We start from the raw sequence: 19,553 nt of genomic DNA on the forward strand, positions 1-19,553 counted from the left end.
TTATAAATATCTCCCTGTGTCTCCTATTGTTTACTGTGGCTGACTAATGGTAGCAAATGTCCATTTCTTTCCTCTCTGTCAAAAAAAAGCATCCCCCCATTTTATCTCCACAACAATCCTGTGAGGTAGGCTAGGCTGAGAAATATTGAGTGGCCGAGATCACCCAGTGATCTGACTGAGTGAGGGCTTCATGACTAAGTGAGGGCTTCAACGTGGGTCTCCCGGTCTTCATCCAACCACCTAATCACCATACCACATTTGGCTTATGGAGCAGTTAGAATCTTCTCTTGTTTTCTGATTTGTAGGAGGATATAACTTTCTTACTTAACAGCTTGGGTTTAGCGGAATCCTTCTGAGTCACTCCTGTAACCACCACCCCCCACATTGCTCTCTCAGTGCTTCTATAATATAATAGAGAGGAAAGGGGGGAGTGACTGGGGTAAAAGGGATTGTTCTCCTCCCCATGTGATTTGATCATATGATTGCTTCATGATAAATACAACTTGCTGCTCATTCGACTATGCCACAGCTATAGGATTGCAGCCTTTGTCATGACTAACTTTCAATTGTTTTGGTAGGTCTGCTCTATGTAGGATTAACATTGGATGCATCCTCTTATGCTTTGATTTTTATTTACCTACTTTGTGTATATTTTGTCACTGCCCCCTGCCCTGAAAAAAGCCTGCAGCTGCTCATGGAGGGTGGTGAGAATGGAGAAACATAGCAAACATATAAAAAAGAAACAGGATATTATATTTTGGAACTATTGATCTGATTGTCAAAAAAGCTAGAAATACTTCAGTTTTTGCAGGACAAATCCAAGCACATTAGTATGTTGGATGGATATCCCATTGTCGGATGGCTATTTTTAAAAGATATAATACGAGTCTAAAATGAAGTGGTCCAATAGAACAGTTATTTTTCTTTGCTGGGATGATTCACACACCCCGAACGCACAGCTTGAGTAATTTAATCTTTGAAAAAACTTATATTGCTTAAAGGAAATGGAGCAAGTTTGGATAAGCAGCGAACATTGTTTCTTTTTTCCAGGCATTGTATTTTGTATTTTAAGATGTGTGGTGTTTTTTTAACTGTTTTGTATTTTAATTGGTTGTTTACCAAGTATTTTGTATCTAAAATACATTTCCTCAGGTGTATTGTATTTTATAGCTAAAAGTATCTTATAAGTATTAGAAATACTTATTAGAAGTATTTTGCCCATCTCTGCACACAGATGCCCAGTGTGGGCTGCGTGAGGGAGGGGGAGGGCTAACGAGTGAACGCCCGGACGGAGCTTCCTACAGGCTGCGTCAGAGCGGGCCAGTCAAGAGTTAAGCGGCCTCCCCCACGAGTCTTGTCTCCAGAAGCTGAAGAGCTTAATCGTTTCCTTTCGCGGCGCAGGATCTCTCCCGCCTCCTCCACTCAGCAATGCATAAGCAAGCAGCGCTGGCGGCTGCATAATAGAAACCAGACTCCGAAGGAGGAGGGGTATATTCCCTGCCTTCGCCCGCACTATGCCCACCTCGCCTCACGTTTTGGGGCGGCAGCTTTTCTAATGAGCTGCTCTACGCAAACACGGGGGAGGAATACGTGGGATCGGTGAGTGCTGCTGCCATCTGCCGCTCAATAGCTCACGCGTGGCCTTGATCTCTAAAACGACGATGCGCATCCAGAGAAAGCGCCGTCCACTATCCGCGTGCTTGGAGACCAAGGGAAGAAGATTCCCGAGCACGCCCTCCCCCCACATTCGGCTGCAGACCAGCATTTGTAGTCTGACACGTGCAGAAGGGGAATGCTCTGTCTTGGGTGATGCTCGCAGCTTGGAGGTAGGAGGAGATTTCCCTTTCGGGATGTGAGAGGAGGAGAACCTCTCCCGCCACCAACCAGTGGGAACAAGTAAACGCTGGCTCTGTGTTCCAGCCCTTCAATGGGGGGGGGGGGACGGCTATCGTCATCCACACATTAACTACCCACACGCCTGCTTCTCCTTCGCGGCTGATGGGCCACCTGGAATTAGAAAAACGCTTCTAACAACAACCCTGCTCTTCACTCAGCCCCTCCCCTGAGGCAAGATGATGACTGAGTGAAAGATCATCCTGGTAACTTCCCGTTCGCTGCCCGCAAAAATGCTACTTTTCCCCACCACTCCTCCTGGATGTGTACCGAACTGGCAATCGGACACGAGTGCCTCATCCACCCCATGTTGGAAGTGACGTCCCCGCTCCATCTCCATTGGCCAAAAGTTTGGGAAAGGGGCGGGGTTGGGGGGAAATCTGCTTCCCTAGGAGCCGCCGGTGAGTTGGGTTAGGGTGGGTGGTTTTCCTTCTCGCTTTATATTCCGAGACCCTGCCCGCCGCCTTGGTGTTGGGAAGGCTCCCGGCCAGAGAGGCTAACCGACTTCTCCAGATTGGCCGAATGGTTGCCAAGAATTTTGCAAGACCCCCCAGCTTGCTTAGTTCGGGAGGGGGGATAACTCAGTGGCAACTTCATGCTTTTTCCGGGCTGACTCCCCAGGCTGACCTGGGCTGACTCCTCAGCACCTCTGGCAGAAGCAGCTGCCTTCTTTCAGAGGACACAATACAGGGCTACATGTTTCAAACAGCACAACCTTATATCTCACCCCCTTCCTTTTGTCCCCCACCCCACCCCGTTGAAATCTAGAGCATAAACGTTTATGGACAGGGGGGCCCATCTCTTGTGGCCCATCTCTAAAATGATGCATCTCCATCAATCTCAATGACACTATATACATTATACAAACATTATATTAGCATTTCATCAGCACATAATTTGAGTTCTTTCCATTCATAACCCGGATTTTTGTGCATGTCCGTGCATGCAAAGTGGCCATTTAGTGTGTCTTCTGGATAATGAGAACAAACGCTAAAGCTTCTGGTGGTTAAATGCATTTGGTGAAGCAGACTTTGGCCTGTCCTAAAGACTCAAGACACAGTCCATGTTTTTGTCTTTAAAGTTTGCAAGACTGTTGCTTTTACTGCAGATAGAATACTCTTCCTGAATGTATTGCTCTACAAATACAAAACTCATCTTGAACATTGAGGTCATAGACAACTCCCTGCCTTTGACTATGCGGGTGTCATCATCACAGGGCACTTCCTCTGTTGTAGTCATATTACCTTGGGAGTTTGTTTCCTTCCTATTTCCTTCCTCTCCCAGTGACACAAGAACAGCTCTCTGGAGAGGGGTGATTGTGACTGGAAATCATTGACAGACTTACCGGAAAAAGAGTCAAATGATTTCACATGACTTGGTCTTGTGATGGTGAATACGAATGCACGGTATAAAATGCCTGAGCAGCCTGAAAATACCAAGGAAGGAGAAGGATTTCAAAGAACTGATTAGATGAAGTGAGTAAAAAACAAATAAAGCAGTCTGATAATGAGAGACCGTCTCTGTAAATTATTCCAGGGGAAATGGTTGGATTTAATGCCTGCTAAAGGATTAGAAACAACAAATTTCCAGGGGCTAGGTGATAGAATCATAGAATTTTAGAACTGGATGGGACCTTGGAGGCAGAGGCGTTCTTACCCATGGACTTCAGGGCCAAAGTCCAGGGCCCCCACAGCCCCCGGGGCCCCCCAAATCCTCTTCAGTCTGTTCTAGGTGGCGTGGTCACCCAGCGGAGCATGATGGTGCTTGATTTGCAGGGGAGGGGGCCCCTCCAAAGGTCTTTAGGTCCAGGCTCCCAAATTACCTAGGTGAACCTCTGCTTGGAGGTCTTACAGTCCAACTTTCTGTTCAGTGCAGGAATCTGCTACAACATCCCCGACAGATGGTGGCCCTTGAGCCTCTGTGTGGAAACCTCTAGTGAAATAGACCTCACCACCATGCAAGGCAGACACTGCCCCACTGTCAAGCAGTTCAGAAATTCCGTTTGGACATTCCTGCTGCTGCTGCTGCTGCTGCTACTGCTGAATCTGCCTCCTTGTAATTTCAACCCACCTATGCCAGTCTTGCCCTTAGAAGCAGGGAGGACAAGTCTGCTCCTGCTCCCCCTATGCAACAGCCTCCAGCTACGGAACTGAAGACGACTGCGGTAGCCTTTTCTTTGCCAGACTAAATAGACACGCCCTGCTCTCTCCTCCTAGGGCTTGGCTTCCAGATTCTTCACCATATTTGTTGCCCTCCCCTGAAGCTGTTCCTGTTAATCAATGTCTTCCTTAAAATGCAGTGCCTAGAATTGGGCAGAGTATTCAAAGTGAGGTCTGTTCAGCACAGAACAGAGGGGGAAGTATTCATATTTCAGCATGCCATATATCTTTCTATCTGTCTTTGGGAACTGTTCCTACATGCTTTTTATGTCCTGACAGCCCATCAGTGTTCCCTGTAACAGGGATTCCTAGACGTTGTTGACTACAACTCCCAGCATCCTCAGCTGAAGTGGCCTTTGGCTGGGGGTTATGGAAGTTGTAGTCCACAACATCTGGGAATCCCTGTGAGAGGGAACACTGCTGCCCATGCTTTGCTTCGATCTGTTTTTTGTCCAGAACACTGCACTTTTGTCAGACAAATGGCAAATGTCTGCAAACAACCTGTCAAAAATAATGTGAAACTTGGCACATTTGACCAAAACTGCAAATTCATTTGGATCACAAAATGGGGTGGTCATGGTGGAGCTTGGGCAGAATTCTTGACTCTCAATTTCTTGTCTGTTGTGACCGGGGGCTGGAGACTTCTTTAGGAAGCTTTTGCTCTGAGTTGCACTATTACATTTTGCATGTTATTGTTGTTCTTGGTGTGCAGTTTATAGGAACAAAGATGCAGGTAAAAACTAGCTACACTCTTTTGATTGCCTGATTGTCCCAGTGTTTCCCCCTAATATGAAAGAACCCCAATGCCAATTACTACTTCACGCTGAGCATTTGTTCACAATAGTGCCATCTTCACACTAGCAAGCATTTTTTAGGGTGAGCAAAGGTAGGAGAGCTGGTCTTGTGGTAGCAAGCATGATTTGTCCCCTTTGCTAAGTAGGGTCTGCCCTGGTTGCATATGAATGGGAGACTTGATGTGTGAGCACTGTAAGATAGTCCCCTTAGGTGATGGAGCTGCTCTGGGAAGAGCATCTAGGTTCCAAGTTTCCTCCTTGGCATCTCCAAGATAGGGCTGAGAGAGGTTCCTGCTTGCAACCTTGGAGAAACCGCTGCCAGTCTGTGTAGACCACAGTTTCTCAACCGCAGGTCCGCTGCCAGTCCCCAGGGGGTTGAGTGCCTTTAACACCCCCTCCTTTTCAAGCATGCCAGTCCTTTAATCTTTAACTAGGCAGCCTTCGCTGCAGGGCTCTGTCTTCCTCCGGAGTCCCAGCCAGCCTTTTCTCACTCCCAGCTAATCTCTCCAGTCTCTTTGATGACAGGAGATAGCGAGTGACGTCACTGGTATGCAGTCGGTGAAACACACACACACAACACACACACACACACACACAAGGCAGGTAGCAGGGCGAGTGAGAGGGAATGCTTGGCTTGGCTGGAGTGCTGCATGCATAAACTCTGTTCTGAACTTCTGCATGCATAAACTCTGTTCTGAACTACTACAGAGGAGGAACAGACTTACAGAGGAAGGAAGGCAGGCAAAAGATAAGAAAACAAACAAAAGTAAGCAACAGTGCTGATCAAATGAAAAAAGAAGGGAAAGATAAGAATGAAAGGGGTGGGGGTGAGGGGCGGGCTTATCATGTACTGACTGAACAAAAGGGGATGAAGATCAAATAAAATGGGGGTTTTAAAAGCAAGCATACAGGAGAGAACAAGTACAATCTGTGTGAACTGAGAAATAAAATGTGTGGGGGGGATGAGGGAGATGAAGAAAGGGGTAGGGTGAGCTACTGACTTACCAAAAAGGGGATGAAGCTAACATAAACTGGGATTTTTAAAAGCAAACATGCAGGCAGGAGAGAGAACGAGTGCAATGTGTGTGAACTGAGAAAACAGTGGAAAAAAGAGATCACGAGAAAGGGGATGGAGTGGGGGCTGGGTGTAGCAAGGTATGAAATGGTGAATAGAGGAGAGAGAAGGAGGGAAAGAAGGATGAAGAAGAGACCCACTAAAAGTCTTCCTACTCATGTGTGAGTACATAGTACCCCCCCTCCCTTAAACCTCTGCCTAAAAATCATTACAGTTGTAAAAACCTGGGTATATATGAATGTGTGGTATGAAGGGTTAAATCTCCCACCCCATTCCCTGTGGTTTACTTTCCTAATGTGGATGCCATATTGATGTGTAAAGTTCATTACCATAACATTACCTTTTCAAGGTAATGAGTGTTTTAGTTCTGAGTGTACTGCTTGGAGGTTTTTTGGATGATGTTTGGTTACAGACTTCCAGTATGATATGAGATGTCATGTTTTAAGCTTCCTATCAATTAAGTTGATAAGCTGGTTTTATGGTAGCAAACATGCATTGTCCCATTTGCTAAGGAGAGCAAGGGCAGCGATTACCAAATGAAGAGAGGAGGAAAGCTGGAGGGGGAGTACTGTGTGTAAGAGAGAGTACTATTTTAAAAGCAATATTAAATTACTATTTTTATGCATTTAAGAAGCAAGATATTATGTATACAGGAACTTGACACAAGTTCCTGCCTGCATGTTTATATGCAAAATAGATAGATGAGGAGTAAGAAAAGACAGAATTGGAAGAATGGAGTGTAAGGTTGCAACCTATTTTTAAAATATGGTAATGTTAAATCTGGACTGGACAAATCTCAGGTGCCAGGGAGCCATGATGTCTCATCCTTTCCTCCGTCCCCCTTTTGAGCCAGAACTTCAAAAGTTAAATATTGATTAAATTCATTTTCATTAATTTCACTTTGATCTAATTGATTGATTAAGTGTTATTTTAATAATCAGCACCCTAAAAATTCACCTTGGCCCCCATGAGCCAAGTCACGGTCAGTTTTGGCCCATCAGGACATTTGAGTGGTGAACACCTGTGAACGCCTCTACTAATAGATAAACTTGAAACCCCTTTGCTAACTGCTGGTCTGGGACTAGAAACTGCACACACAGAATGTAGCGGTCCTTGAAACTCTGCATGACGAATTTAGCGGTCCTTGACTCCAAAAAGGTTGAGAAACACTGGTATAGACAATACTGAGCTAGATGGACCTATGGTCTGACTCAGTACATGGCAGCTTCCTATGTTCCTATGTACCTCACAGCTGTAATTTATGTAATTGGATTATGTAACTTATGTACTTGAATTCATGGTACTTTTAGGATAACTCCTGTAGGTGCTATTTCACCCATCCAAGAAGCATCTAAATAGGTCCAGCTGAGAGTATGAAGGGATTGAGAAATGCCATCTGTGCTGGAGGAAGCTGGCCTATCCGGGGTGCCAAGTCTTAATTCAAAGTCAGGGCTGAGGCATAGTGTGTAGAATGTCTTTAGGGAAATAAATATATGTGTTGGGCAGCAGCTGGGAACCATGCATGTGTAAGCATCAGTTTATTAAAAGCTTGTTAGTGGAGTTCAGCTTGATATACCATCCTCATTTTGAACTCTGTCCTTGGTTAGTTCTGCTGCTGTGGTTTAGTGGCTAAGTTTATGATCAGGGAAGGAAGGAAGGAAACTGTTCAGATCCTATCTCAGCAACAAACCAAGTGAGTCACTATTCTCTTAGTGTCAGTCCTTCAGTTGCAATATAGGGATAATAATATTGGCCTACCTGTCAGAACTGTTGTGCGCATTATTGAGATGATGCATGTAAAGTGCTGGGAACCTGTGAACTGCACTGTCTTAGTACTGTTGTTGTACTTATTTGACCCCTCTCATTTTGGCTCTGTACTCTCACTTTAGCCCTTTTCCATTTCTCCCACAGGAGAGCAATCTTTAACCTCTATTCTGGGAAGCTTGAATACAACCAACCATCCCTCTGGAATGACAGCCTGGTCCATAAATGCAAAGACTACAACCATTCAGGAGGTTATCTTGGATGAGAATGTGGACCTGATGTGCATACCTGGTTGGATGAGGGGGGAGATGTAAATTTCTCCCAATTGTGCCCACCAGGTTTCCGGGTGTAGCATCAGCCAAGGCAGGGTGGGCAGAGAGGTGGGCTGGTCCTGGTCCAGGTTCATCGGGAACCATCCCCCTCAACCAGTTTGCCTGGTCAGAATGCCTCCATGCCGTGCCTGCATGCTGTGATGGGGTCACAAAACAAAGTTGGGATTTGTTGGTATACTGCCCACCTCACTAACAGTCTCCCTGCGTGAGCTGCTTGAGGTGGTCTCAGATGTGGTGTTGAGGACCCCACGGCTGTTAGTCCATGTTGAGGCTGACTTGTCTGGTGCAGCTCGGGACTTCATGTCCTCCATGATGGCCATGGGCTTGTCTCAACTGATTTCTGGTCCCACACATGTGGCAGGCCATACGCTTGACTTGGTCTTTGGGTCAATGGTGGACAGTGGTGCTCCATGGATAGTCCAGGAGGCCTCAATACTGTTATCATGGATGGATCACTATCTGGTGAAGATTGGACTGAGGGTGGACCCACAACACCTCTGTGGGGGTGGGGGACCAGTTAGGATGGTCCGTCCTTGGAGGCTTATACATTTGTGTGTGTGTGTGTGTGTGTGTGTGTGTGTATAAATGTGTGTGTGTGTGTGTGTGTGTGTGTGTGTGTGTGTGTGTGTGTATGTATAGAGAGAGAGATAGAGAGAGAAAGAGAGAGAGAGAGAGAGAGAGAGAGAGAGATCCTAATACATTCCTGATGGCTTTGGGGGAATTTCCTGCTGAGAAAGTGGACGGCCCTGTTGATGCCCTGGTTTCCTTCTGGTGTGAGGAGAATTGGGCGATTGACTTGGTTGCACCTAGACATCCTCTCTTGACCCACCGAGTCCAAGCTACTCGGTGGTATTCAGGTGAGTTGCAGACAATGAAGCAGGCTGGTAGATGGTTTGAGCGTTGTTGGCAGAAGATTCAGACTGAATGTGACCAAACAGAGGCTAGAGCCCATATTAGGGCCTATTCTATGGCGGTGATGGTGGCGAAGAAATTCTACTTTTCCACTACCATTGTGTTAGCTCAGTGTCATCCAGCGGAGCTTTTTTGAGTGGTTCAGGGCCTCCTAGGTGAGGACCCCAAAGACAATCAAACAGAACCCTCAGCAGCCTGCTGTGACCAATTTACATTACATTTGCAGATGAAATCCCTCATATCTGTTCTGACTTTGATGCTAAGATTTTTGTGGCACCGGAACTGGATGTTACCAGTGCACCATCTGGTCTTGTTATATTGGATGGTTTTCAGACTGTGTTGCCTGAGGAGGTGGACAGGCTGCTTGGAAGGCTGAGGCCTACCATGTGTGTCCTCGACCCTTGCCTGTCATGGTTGGTAAAGACCTCTAGGGAAGGACTGGGTCCATGGGTGGCGAGGGTGGTGAATGCCTCTCTAAAGCAGGGGGTGGTGCCCCCTCACCTGAAGAAGGCAGTCATTAAGCCCCTCCTAAAAAAGCCCCCATTGGGCCCAGATGACCTAAATAACTTTCGACCACTTTCAAACCTCCCCTTCTTGGGCAAGGTGTTAGAGAGTGTTGTGGCATCCCAGCTCCAGGCAGCCCTGGATGAATCTGATTACTTAGATTCTTTCCAGTCTGTCATCCAACCTGGATATTGGACAGAAACTGACTTGGTCGCCCTGGTAGATGACCTATACCAGGAGATAGAGGGAGTGTGACTATGTTGATTCTCCTGGACTTCTCCATGGCTTTCAATACTATCAACCATGGTATCCTTCTGGGATGTCTCTCCAGGTTGGATCTTGGGGGCACAGTTATATGGTGGCTCTGCTCCTACCTGGAAGGCCGTAGTCAGAAGGTGGTGCTGGGGGATGCCTGCTCCACCCCTTGGTCTTTGGCCTATGGGGTGCCACAAGGATCTATTCCATCTATTCTGAACCAGGGCTTGGAGGCTGTTCTGGACTAGATGGGGGCAACCAAGCTGAAACTTAATCCAGATAAGACGGAAGTGCTCTGGGTTGGTAGAACTGATCATTTGAGTAGTGAGGTTAATCTGGTCTTGGATGGGGTCACCCTCTGAAAGACAAAGTCCGCAGCTTGGGGGGTGCTTCTGGATGACTTGACGTTGTCCTTGGAGGTGCAAGTGTGCAGAAGTGCCTATTACCAGCTACAGCTTGTATGCCAGCTGCAACCCTACTTGGAGAAGTCGGACCTGACCTCAGTCACTCATGCTTTGGTAACATCCAGATTGGACTACTGCAATGTGCTCTGCATGGGGCTGGTTCAGAAACTTCAGCTGGTCCAGAACGCTGCTGCAAGGATGCTTGTGGGTACAAGTCACTTCATGAGAGTCACACCCATCCTGCGGCAGCTTCATTGGTTACCGCTCCACTTCCGGGCTAAATTCAAAGTGCTAGTTTTGACATTTAAAGATCTACACAGCTTAGGGCCGGGTACCTGTTGGATCTCATTTGCCCATATGAACCTGCCAGGGCCCTCGGTTTGTCATCTCATGCCCTGCTCATAATCCCGCCACTAACAGAGATCCAGTTGGCAGGGACTAGAGACAGGGCCTTTTCGGTTGTGGCCCTACGGCTTGGGCATGCCTTCCCTGAAGAGCTTCGCTATGCTCCCTCCTTCAATGTTTTTAAAAACCAACTAAAACACATTGTTTTAAAGAGGCTTTTTAGTGCTCCATCTTTGGTCCTATCTGGTAGGTTCTAAAGTTTTTAGTTGTTATAATTCTAAATGTGTAGCTTTTTAAATAGCATTTATTTGTTTGTTTGTTTGATTGATTGATTGATTTATATACCGCCCTTCCAAAAATGGCTCAGGGCGGTTTACAATTAAAACAAACTTGTAAAACAATGAAAAGCTAAAACAAATTAAAAACAATAACACAACAATTAACAACTTAAAAACATTTTAAAACAAGAATTAAACATTGTCCCCAGACCCCAGCTCAAGAAGACACGTAGAGTTAATATGGATGAAAAGGGCCACAACTTTATTAACTATTACACAGGCATGGCAGACTGGAACACCAGGTGATTAATCACCCTTAGAGAACAGTGCGGGCCAAAACAATAACACAACAATTAACAACTTAAAAACATTTTAAAACAAGAATTAAACATTGTCCCCAGACCCCAGCTCAAGAAGACACGTAGAGTTAATATGGATGAAAAGGGCCACAACTTTATTAACTATTACACAGGCATGGCAGACTGGAACACCAGGTGATTAATCACCCTTAGAGAACAGTGCGGGCCAATGGAAGCAGGTCAGAACTCTGAAGTCCTACCCATCACCCTACTTGCCGACACACCCTGGCTCAGGAATGGGCAGGTACGCCCCACTCAATTCCTTCAAAGCCAACCCCCCCTTCTGTAAGAGAGGATCTGGATACTTCTAGGCATTCGTCCACCCCGGACTGCGCAGCCCAAAGGTTGGAGAAGTCCTGGAGCAGGTTTCATGGCAATCATTTTCCCCGTGCCACACAGGCCACAAAGGAGCGATTAACCAATTGAAAATTGAAACAATTCTGATTGTGGTTTTAGCTTGGACTTTTAACTTGTTTACTTAATTTGGTTAATGGTTAATTTTATTAACTTTATTTTACATTATATCTATTTTATTGTTGTGAGCTGTCCCAAGCAGTAGTGTACTGGAGGAGGTAGGGTATGAATATTCTAAATAAATAATAATAAATAATAATAAATAAACGTTTGCAGAATGATTCTGTGATTTTTCATAAAAGGGAAAAGGCGAGTCTCTTTAGAGAAGCAGAGACAATAACAAATCTTGTGTAGGTGGTAGTGCAAAAGCAGAGGGGCTAGGAGTACTGCAGTCTATCCTGGCAACAATGAACTCCACTGACTTGCCTGCCAGTATCACGGGAAGAGCACATTCCAGAGGTTAGTAGTAGTATCAAGTACCAGTAACATTTTCATCTCAAGTCACTGTACAACTCTGGTTTCTATTTGTTGCTTGCTTTACCTCCAGAAGAGCCCAGAAATGCAGGATAAAAATTAAGGAACAAACACACAAGAATTAATGGTCTTCTCCTCTGTTATAGCTTCTTCATCCTTGACATGGGGTAAGGAGAGAAACTGCTGACTCTGATTCTTGTTTTCCTCTGTGGAGATTCACTTCCCCATTTGCCAGAAGGGGAGTATTCTTCCTTTTGCCAGAGGCTGCTGGTGTTGAAAGAGAACTTGAGTCCTTTCCAAGCATCTCAGGAAATAGATCCCAAAACGGTGATCACTATGGCACACATATGGGTCTGCTTATTGAATGTTTTCATCATGGCATGGAACTATGAAATGACCAGAGGAGACCCTGTTCTATTTCATCGCCCATTCATTACTGTCTGGAATGCTCCAAGTCAGGAATGCCAAGAGAAATATAACGTACCCCTTGATCTGGGAATCTTTGATGTGGTCCTCAACCAGAATGAATCATTCATGGGGAAGGAAATGACCCTTTTCTACAGCAACAGGTTAGGATATTATCCTCACTACACTGAGAATGGAACTGCAGTCTATGGGGGTGTCCCCCAGAATGCCAGTCTAAAGGATCATCTCTGGAAGGCTCAGCAAGACATTAACAAAACCATCTTGGAGGCAAACTTCAAAGGCCTCGCTGTTGTGGATTGGGAGAGCTGGCGTCCCTTGTGGGTTCGGAACTGGGGGCCCATGGAAATCTATAAGAATAAATCTATGGACCTGGTTAAGAAGCAGCATCCTGATTGGCCTATTGACAAGGTGGCCAAGGAAGCCCAGTTAGAATTTGAGCAAAGTAGTCAGATGTTCATGGAGCAGACTTTGGCCCTTGGCAAAGCCATGAGGCCTGAAGGTTTCTGGGGCTTCTATGGCTTCCCCGGCTGCTATAACTATGAACCCCTGAATGCTAATTACACAGGGGAATGTCCCGAGATCGAGAAGCAGAGGAATGAAGAATTGCAGTGGCTCTGGAACCAAAGCCGGGCTCTCTATCCCAGCATTTATCTCCCCAAGGACCTCACACTCTTCAACAAAACTTTAGAGTTTGTCCGTCATCGAGTCCAGGAGGCGTTCAGGGTGGTGAACCAGACAAGGAATGGCAGCATCCCAGTCTTACCTTATGCTTGCATTGTATATGAATTCACTCAGAACTTCCTCTCAAAGGTAAACTCCTATTTCCATTGCAGTATTTGACAAGTCCTTTCCCATGAGTATCTGAGCCAAAAGCATAACAGGGAAGCTAGTCCTGTGGATTTTAGTGGAATGTGCTTCTACGTCATTGTGCTTAGAAACTTAGCTTCAGTGCACCATCAGCATTAAGCATTTGTTATGGCAATTTTCCGGATAACAAGTAGCAGATGTGGAAAACATGTTCTAGTATTTATTTTTTGAAAATGACACAATCTCAGTATGCAGATGTGAATAACATTTATCCTAGCTCAGCAAACTTGATTTCCTGATTTATTCTTTACCACCTCTGTATTTCAGTGTTTCTATTATTTTAAACTTCTTTATTTCAGTGAACCGATGTTCTCTATTTCATTGCTTCTGTATTTCAGCAAGCTAGGGTGGAACATCCTTGCATTTTGAATGTGACACCCATTGAAAATCAGTATCTTTGGGATTGTTAGAAACCATAAATATTACTCAAAAAGATCTAGAATTATTCCTGTTTCCAATTCCTTATGCCAAATTTTAAAGGCTACTATTTCTGTTTGGCTGTAGTAGTAAAAGTGGAGTCTAAAAACTCCCATGTAGGATCAAAGAGGAGACAGGAAATGGTTGTTGCCTTCATTCTTTCTTATCTCTGCTTATCTGGCAGGAGGACCTAGTCAACACTATTGGTGAGAGTGCTGCTCAAGGTGCTGCAGGGGTCATCTTATGGGGCAGTAACAATTACAGTTCTTCACAGGTGAGTGTTGTAGAGAGTTGGAGGCAGGGAAGGTGGCATTAAGGATATGCAATCTGCTGCAATTAAAGGCTGTCAGCAGGATCTTGCAAATAAGAGGGGATAAAGTAATATTTGTCGAGTCAGTGTTGACTCCTGGCGACCACAGTGCCCTGTGGTTGTCTTTGGTAGAATCAGGAGGGGTTTACCATTGCCATCTCCCATGCAGGATGAGATGATGCCTTTCAGCATCTTCCTATTTCACTGCTGCCCGATATAGCTGTTTCCCATAGTCTGGGATACATACCAATGGGGATTCGAACCAGCAACCTCTTGCTCCCTAGGTAAGTTACTTCCCCCACTGTGCCATTAGGTATATGGGATGCATTAGGATACCTGAGTCAAAATTGCTTGGAGGCTTGAGTAATCAGGACACAGCAGATCTATCCTGTACTCACTGTAGCTCTAGGCTCACCTTATGCAAATTATTATTATTATTATTATTGCATTTATATCCCACTCTTCCTCCAAGGAGCCCAGCACGGTGTACTACATACTTGAGTTTCTCTTTCACAACAACCCTGTGAAGTAGGTTAGGCTGAGAGAGAAGTGACTGGCCCAGAGTCACCCAGCTAGTTTCATGGCTGAATGGGGATTTGAACTCGGGTCTCCCCGGTCCCAGTCCAGCACTCTAACCACTACACCACGCTGGCTTTTCATCTCCCTGTGTTTTGTTCCCCCATCTGTACCTTGTGGGTGTGTATGGATGTGAATAAATGTAGTTAAGATGACAAGATATGCAGTGTTGCAACTTCTGTGGAGTTAATCTGAAAGGTTAAGAGAAGAAAGAGGGAGGCAGCCTCTAAGAAAAAAGTTAGGAACACAGGAAGCTGCCTTATGCTGTGTCAGACTATTGGTCCATCTAGCTCAGTATTGTCTGCGCTGACTGGCAGCAGCCCTCCAGAGTTTCAGGCAGGGGTCTTCCCCAGCCCTGAGATGCCAGGATTGAATGTGGGGTCTTCTGCATGTAAAGCTGATGCTCTAACACTGAACTATGCCCCCCAGTTGCACCCAGTGACCATCATAGCTGTGTTGGGGGGATTTGAATCCAGGTCTCCCTAGTCTGTCACTCTAAATAACTGTACCACATACCATATGCATGGCAAGCTTTTGTTTTATTCCTCCTTCTCCCAAACGATGGGGAGTTCCAGTGCAGCCTTTTGAGACTGCACTGGCAGCTTGTGGTGCAATCCTTGCATGTTCACTCAATTAAATTCCATTGAGTTCAAGGAAGCTTACTTCCATGTGTTCCATAGGGTTACTTCCCTAACCCCAGCCCCTGCTAACTTGGCAATGAGGCACCTTTTAGCGTGGTGGTTTTCTAGCAGGGGGAGTGTAACTGACCTTATCCACCCCCAGCACAGTACCTCCAGTGACTGTTGTTGGTATCTATCTTATGTTTCTTTTTAGACTGTGAGCCCTTTGGGGATAGGGAGCCATCTTATTTATGTATTTATTATTTCTCTGTGTAAACCACCCTGAGCCATTTTTCGAAGGGCGGTATAGAAATTGAACTAATAATAACAATAACAATAATAATGCCAATAATTGTTGGTGCCCTTGGTGCAGTACCAAAAGAACTTGAACACCATCTTGACACCTTGGGCATTGATAAAATTACAACACATCAGCTACAGAAGGCCACACTACTTGGGACAGCACAAATACTACGACGAATTTTTCTTGAGTTATCCTAGACCCTTCGAAAGGGTCCGATAATCAAAGTATCAAATCCAGTCAATAACTTCTGGTAGACTGTGTAAATAGCATCATTATTGTTGTTATTGTTATTATTATTATTATTATTAAAGCGAGTGTGCTTAGGATGGCAGCCTTTATGGCTTTTCAAAACTTTGTTTATGCTCAAATGTGCCAGTCAGGGTCACCAACCTGAGGCTCTCTCAGTGTTGTTGGATGACAATGACTCCTGCCATCCCCAGCTGCAGTGTGGCTGGGGAAGATAGTCCAACAATTGCTGGAGAGCCTCGGGCTGGCCACCCCTGCTCTAGGTGAAGAACCACCTCTTGGGGTGTAGGAGCCTGCCCAGGTGGTGGTGGTCCATCTGCATCATCAGGTTCCGATGGTGGTGGCTACTCTTGTGTTGTGACTAGCATTGACAAGGGGGCCATGGGAATAGGAATCCTCCCTCTCTGACAGAGTCCATCCCCAAATAGCAAAAGGTGTGTTGAAGGAGCCTGGTTGTGGCTGACTAGCACAGCATTCCTCCCTGTCAAGCTAACTCTTTCTGCGCTTGCACTTTGCCCCTTTCAGGGAGCCTGTCTAGAGGTCAAGGAATATGTGGACACTCTCCTGGGTCCGTACATTATAAATGTGACCCACAGCACCAGGCTGTGTAGCCAGATAGTGTGTTCTGGGCATGGACGTTGTGTGCGGCAAGAGAGCCATCCGGAAGCTTTTCTGCATCTCAGTCCTACCAGCTTTGCCATTAAGAAGCATCCTGTGGAGCCAGGCTTCATCTTGATTGGCCAGATGTCAGAGGAGGAGCAAGTCAAGATGGCAGAAGAATTCAAGTGCCAGTGTTACAGTGGCTGGGAGGGCCCACGTTGTGAGAAGAAGTCGACCTACAATGAGTGACTGAGACACAACCTGCAGCAATACCACATGCACGCATATATGCACACACACACTTTATCTAGTGCTGCCAAGTGAGATTTTTAAAAAGTCATGAAATTGCATATTTTCAATTCTGTGTTTCAAGCAAAGGATGTCGAACATTTTAAAACCAAGCAATAGATCTGTGCCCTATAGTTCTCATGAAAAGCATGCACCCAAGTTTATACTGTTGTACTTGTAATGTTCCCCCACACTGCCTCCAGGAAAGAATCACTTCAAGCCAATACTTAACTTCCTCCTGAAAGATGTATATACACACAGGCCTGGAAGGGACAGCTTTCTAACAGAGACATCACTATTCCTCACCATCGACTCACAAAATATGTTATATAGCCCCTGGTGGCGCAGTGGTAAAACTGCTGCCCTGTAACCAGAAGGTTACAAGTTTGATCCTGACCAGGGGCTCAAGGTTGACTCAGCCTTCCATCCTTCTGAGGTCGGTAAAATGAGTCCCCAGAATGTTGGGGGGCAATATGCTAAATCATTGTAAACCGCTTAGAGAGCTCCGGCTATAGAGCAGTATATAAATGTAAGTGCTATTGCTATTGCTATATGGGGGACTATGGAAAGCTAGTAAATGCATTGTGCAAGTGTACTAGGAAATGCTTGGTTGTCGCTGCAAAGTTCCACAACCCTGCCTGTTCTATCATATATGTGACTTGTCTAGCAGTCTCCTAGGAAGTAGATTCTGTGTTTCAAGCAAAGGATGTCAAAAATCCTGTTTGCAGACGTTTCTAGTAGTTGGAGTGTCTTGGGTTGAGCGTGTACTAAGCTTTGACTGTCTATTATGAAAGTACCTAACAATACTGATATCCACAAAGATTTGAGTGTATCTCTACCAGTTCCTCCTCAGATCAGCAGCAGGATTCAGCAGGAAGAGGAAGAAAGAGGCAATGTAATGTCATATACAGTTTGAGAGATTGTGCAGGCACAAGAGTAGATGAATTCCTGTCTTTTCATCCATTTGTTAGTAGCGAGTCTCTCAGGGTAGCAGTCTAAATGCCCCCTCTTCATGCCATCCCACTTTCCATCTATGGGCCTGCTAGTTTCTAAAAGTGGTATAAGCCAAAGACTACTGTCAAGATTTGCATCTGGCAGTAGCTGACAGGGACTATTGCTCATAAATACCTCTGCTGATGTACCTCCTTATCATTCTACCTCACTTGCTCACCAAGACAATGCAAAAACACTTCTGCTGTTAAATGCACAGCCTATCCAAGCACAAATATTCTCTCAAAAGGCAGTCACAAACCACACAAGCATGTACATGCTCCACCTACAAAGTCTAGTGTAGCTTTTTTATAGTATCTTAAGTTCTTGCCTTGCAGAAATGGCCTGATGTGTTCACAGAGCCCTGTGGTGGTCACTGGCAGTCTTCTGCAGGTGTTTTTGTTTTTTTTAAGAATGCTCTGCCTCTGGCGGTGGTGTGCCTGTATATATGGGCAGCCCAGTCCTATGCCTTGTAGTGCTGGCAGTGCAAATATCTCAGAGGGCACTGCAGGTTCCTGGTGGGGGTGCATGATGATGATGATTTCTACATTGTTGTCAGTCCCATTATGCACCAATGAAAGTACAGCTCCAGGCACTCAAGCTCCAAGTACTCATTAATGGGATGAAGTTGCAGCAGCTCCGGCCAGGGGATCTTGCTGTGCTTTACACTAGTGCAAATTTGTCTGAATGAATGACATGGGGTCACTGAGGTATCAAGTCAAACTGACCTTTCATTGATAGTTCTTGAGAAATGCATTAGTACAAAATAATATACAACATACACTCAACTGCATTAAATCCACTGCATATAGCAAAATAGATTTCATATTAAAAATGAGTATATCATCTCCCAGTTAGGGCTGACTCTAGGTTTAACAGACAGACCTTTGACACCCCCATGGTCCTCCCTCCTACCTGGGTTGGCCCTAAGAGAGTTGTGCAGCTGCCACCACCACACAAAAGTCTATGGGAACAGTCTCAGGGATCAGCAGTGGGTCCTTCAGAGAACCCTGGGTCCATAGCAACTACCCAGCAATGCCAAACCCCATATAGGTAGGTAGGTTGGTAGGTAGATAGATTGTGTGTGTGTGTGTGTGTGTGTGTGTGTGTGTTTTCATATAAATCTTAAGTGTCAAACTGGAATTTAGAGCAAGGGTTCCTAGTCGTGGGTCCTCAGATGTGGTCCTTAGACTACAATTCCCATCATCCCCAGCCACAATGACCAAAGACAAAACATCTGGGGGCCCAAAGTTGGGAACCCTGGTTTAGAGAATGGAGGATGCTACCTTTCTACTCAAAATGATCTATAATTCTGTAATGAAAGGAGATGGGGGTGGGATGATATAATTTATCCTGCAGGAAATGATAATTGTTTTCTTATATTGTAAGAAAAAATTGGGTTCCTTTTCATATTAATAATAGTATTTGAGTGCCTAACTTTAATACATTAAATATACTTAATAAAATATTGAACTATGCTATGTCTTCTTTTTCAAAGCAAAACAACAATATTGACATGTCAGGATAAATTGCTTACATAGGCAGCTTGGTTCCTAATGTTTTCTGGGCCCTCAAGCAGTGGATCATACGTGGCCCCACCTCAGCACCTCATCCATAATTCATGCACATAATTTTCACATGACATGCACAATATACATTCATCCACGAATCGTTACAAACATTCATCTCCAATATGCACCTACATTTTGCCCCTATTACTGCACATACATTTGCTCCAGTCCACTTTGCATACCGAGTCCGACAGGAACTCTCCCTCTTTTGGCTTCCTTCCTTGCCCCAACATAAGTAGACTATGACCTCTTCTTTTCTTTTATGGAAGATAAAGGAGCAAAGAACTTTTGAGAGACCTATAACCAAGATAAGAAACAACACTCCAAAAATCTTAGATAATACCCCTGTTGATCCACGACGGGGGCTATTTCGTTATTACAACTACATACCAAGTCACAAAGTCAAGCTTTCGAGTTCTCCAGATAATGAAAAGCG

General features: G+C 45.2%; 1 protein-coding gene across 3 annotated transcripts; it reads left to right on the top strand.

The window, feature by feature from the left end:
• Nucleotides 1-1,598: 1,598 nt before the first annotated feature.
• On the top strand, nucleotides 1,599-19,019 carry HYAL1 (hyaluronidase 1). Of its 3 annotated transcripts, none has more exons than XM_053288127.1 (4): nucleotides 1,599-1,826; nucleotides 12,049-13,138; nucleotides 13,797-13,886; nucleotides 16,194-19,019. In XM_053288127.1, exons 2-4 carry the CDS (start codon nucleotides 12,239-12,241, stop codon nucleotides 16,515-16,517), a joined length of 1,314 nt encoding a protein of 437 aa, XP_053144102.1. In that variant the 5' UTR covers nucleotides 1,599-1,826; nucleotides 12,049-12,238; the 3' UTR covers nucleotides 16,518-19,019. The 3 variants fall into 3 exon arrangements, with proteins under 3 accessions (XP_053144102.1, XP_053144105.1, XP_053144103.1); XM_053288130.1 differs by lacking the exon at nucleotides 1,599-1,826 and adding an exon at nucleotides 3,148-3,368; XM_053288128.1 differs by lacking the exon at nucleotides 1,599-1,826 and adding an exon at nucleotides 11,334-11,887.
• Nucleotides 19,020-19,553: the final 534 nt, after the last annotated feature.

This window comes from Hemicordylus capensis, chromosome 2 (genome assembly GCF_027244095.1).
Source record: "Hemicordylus capensis ecotype Gifberg chromosome 2, rHemCap1.1.pri, whole genome shotgun sequence".
NCBI lineage: Eukaryota > Metazoa > Chordata > Lepidosauria > Squamata > Cordylidae > Hemicordylus > Hemicordylus capensis.

Coding starts and splice junctions, on each gene's coding strand:
- HYAL1 (XM_053288127.1), top strand. CDS start 12,239: ATGGCACACATATGGGTCTGCTTATTGAATGTTTTCATCATGGCATGG. Junction 13,139..13,796: donor CTCAGAACTTCCTCTCAAAG/GTAAACTCCTAT, acceptor CTTATCTGGCAG/GAGGACCTAGTCAACACTAT. Junction 13,887..16,193: donor ACAATTACAGTTCTTCACAG/GTGAGTGTTGTA, acceptor TGCCCCTTTCAG/GGAGCCTGTCTAGAGGTCAA.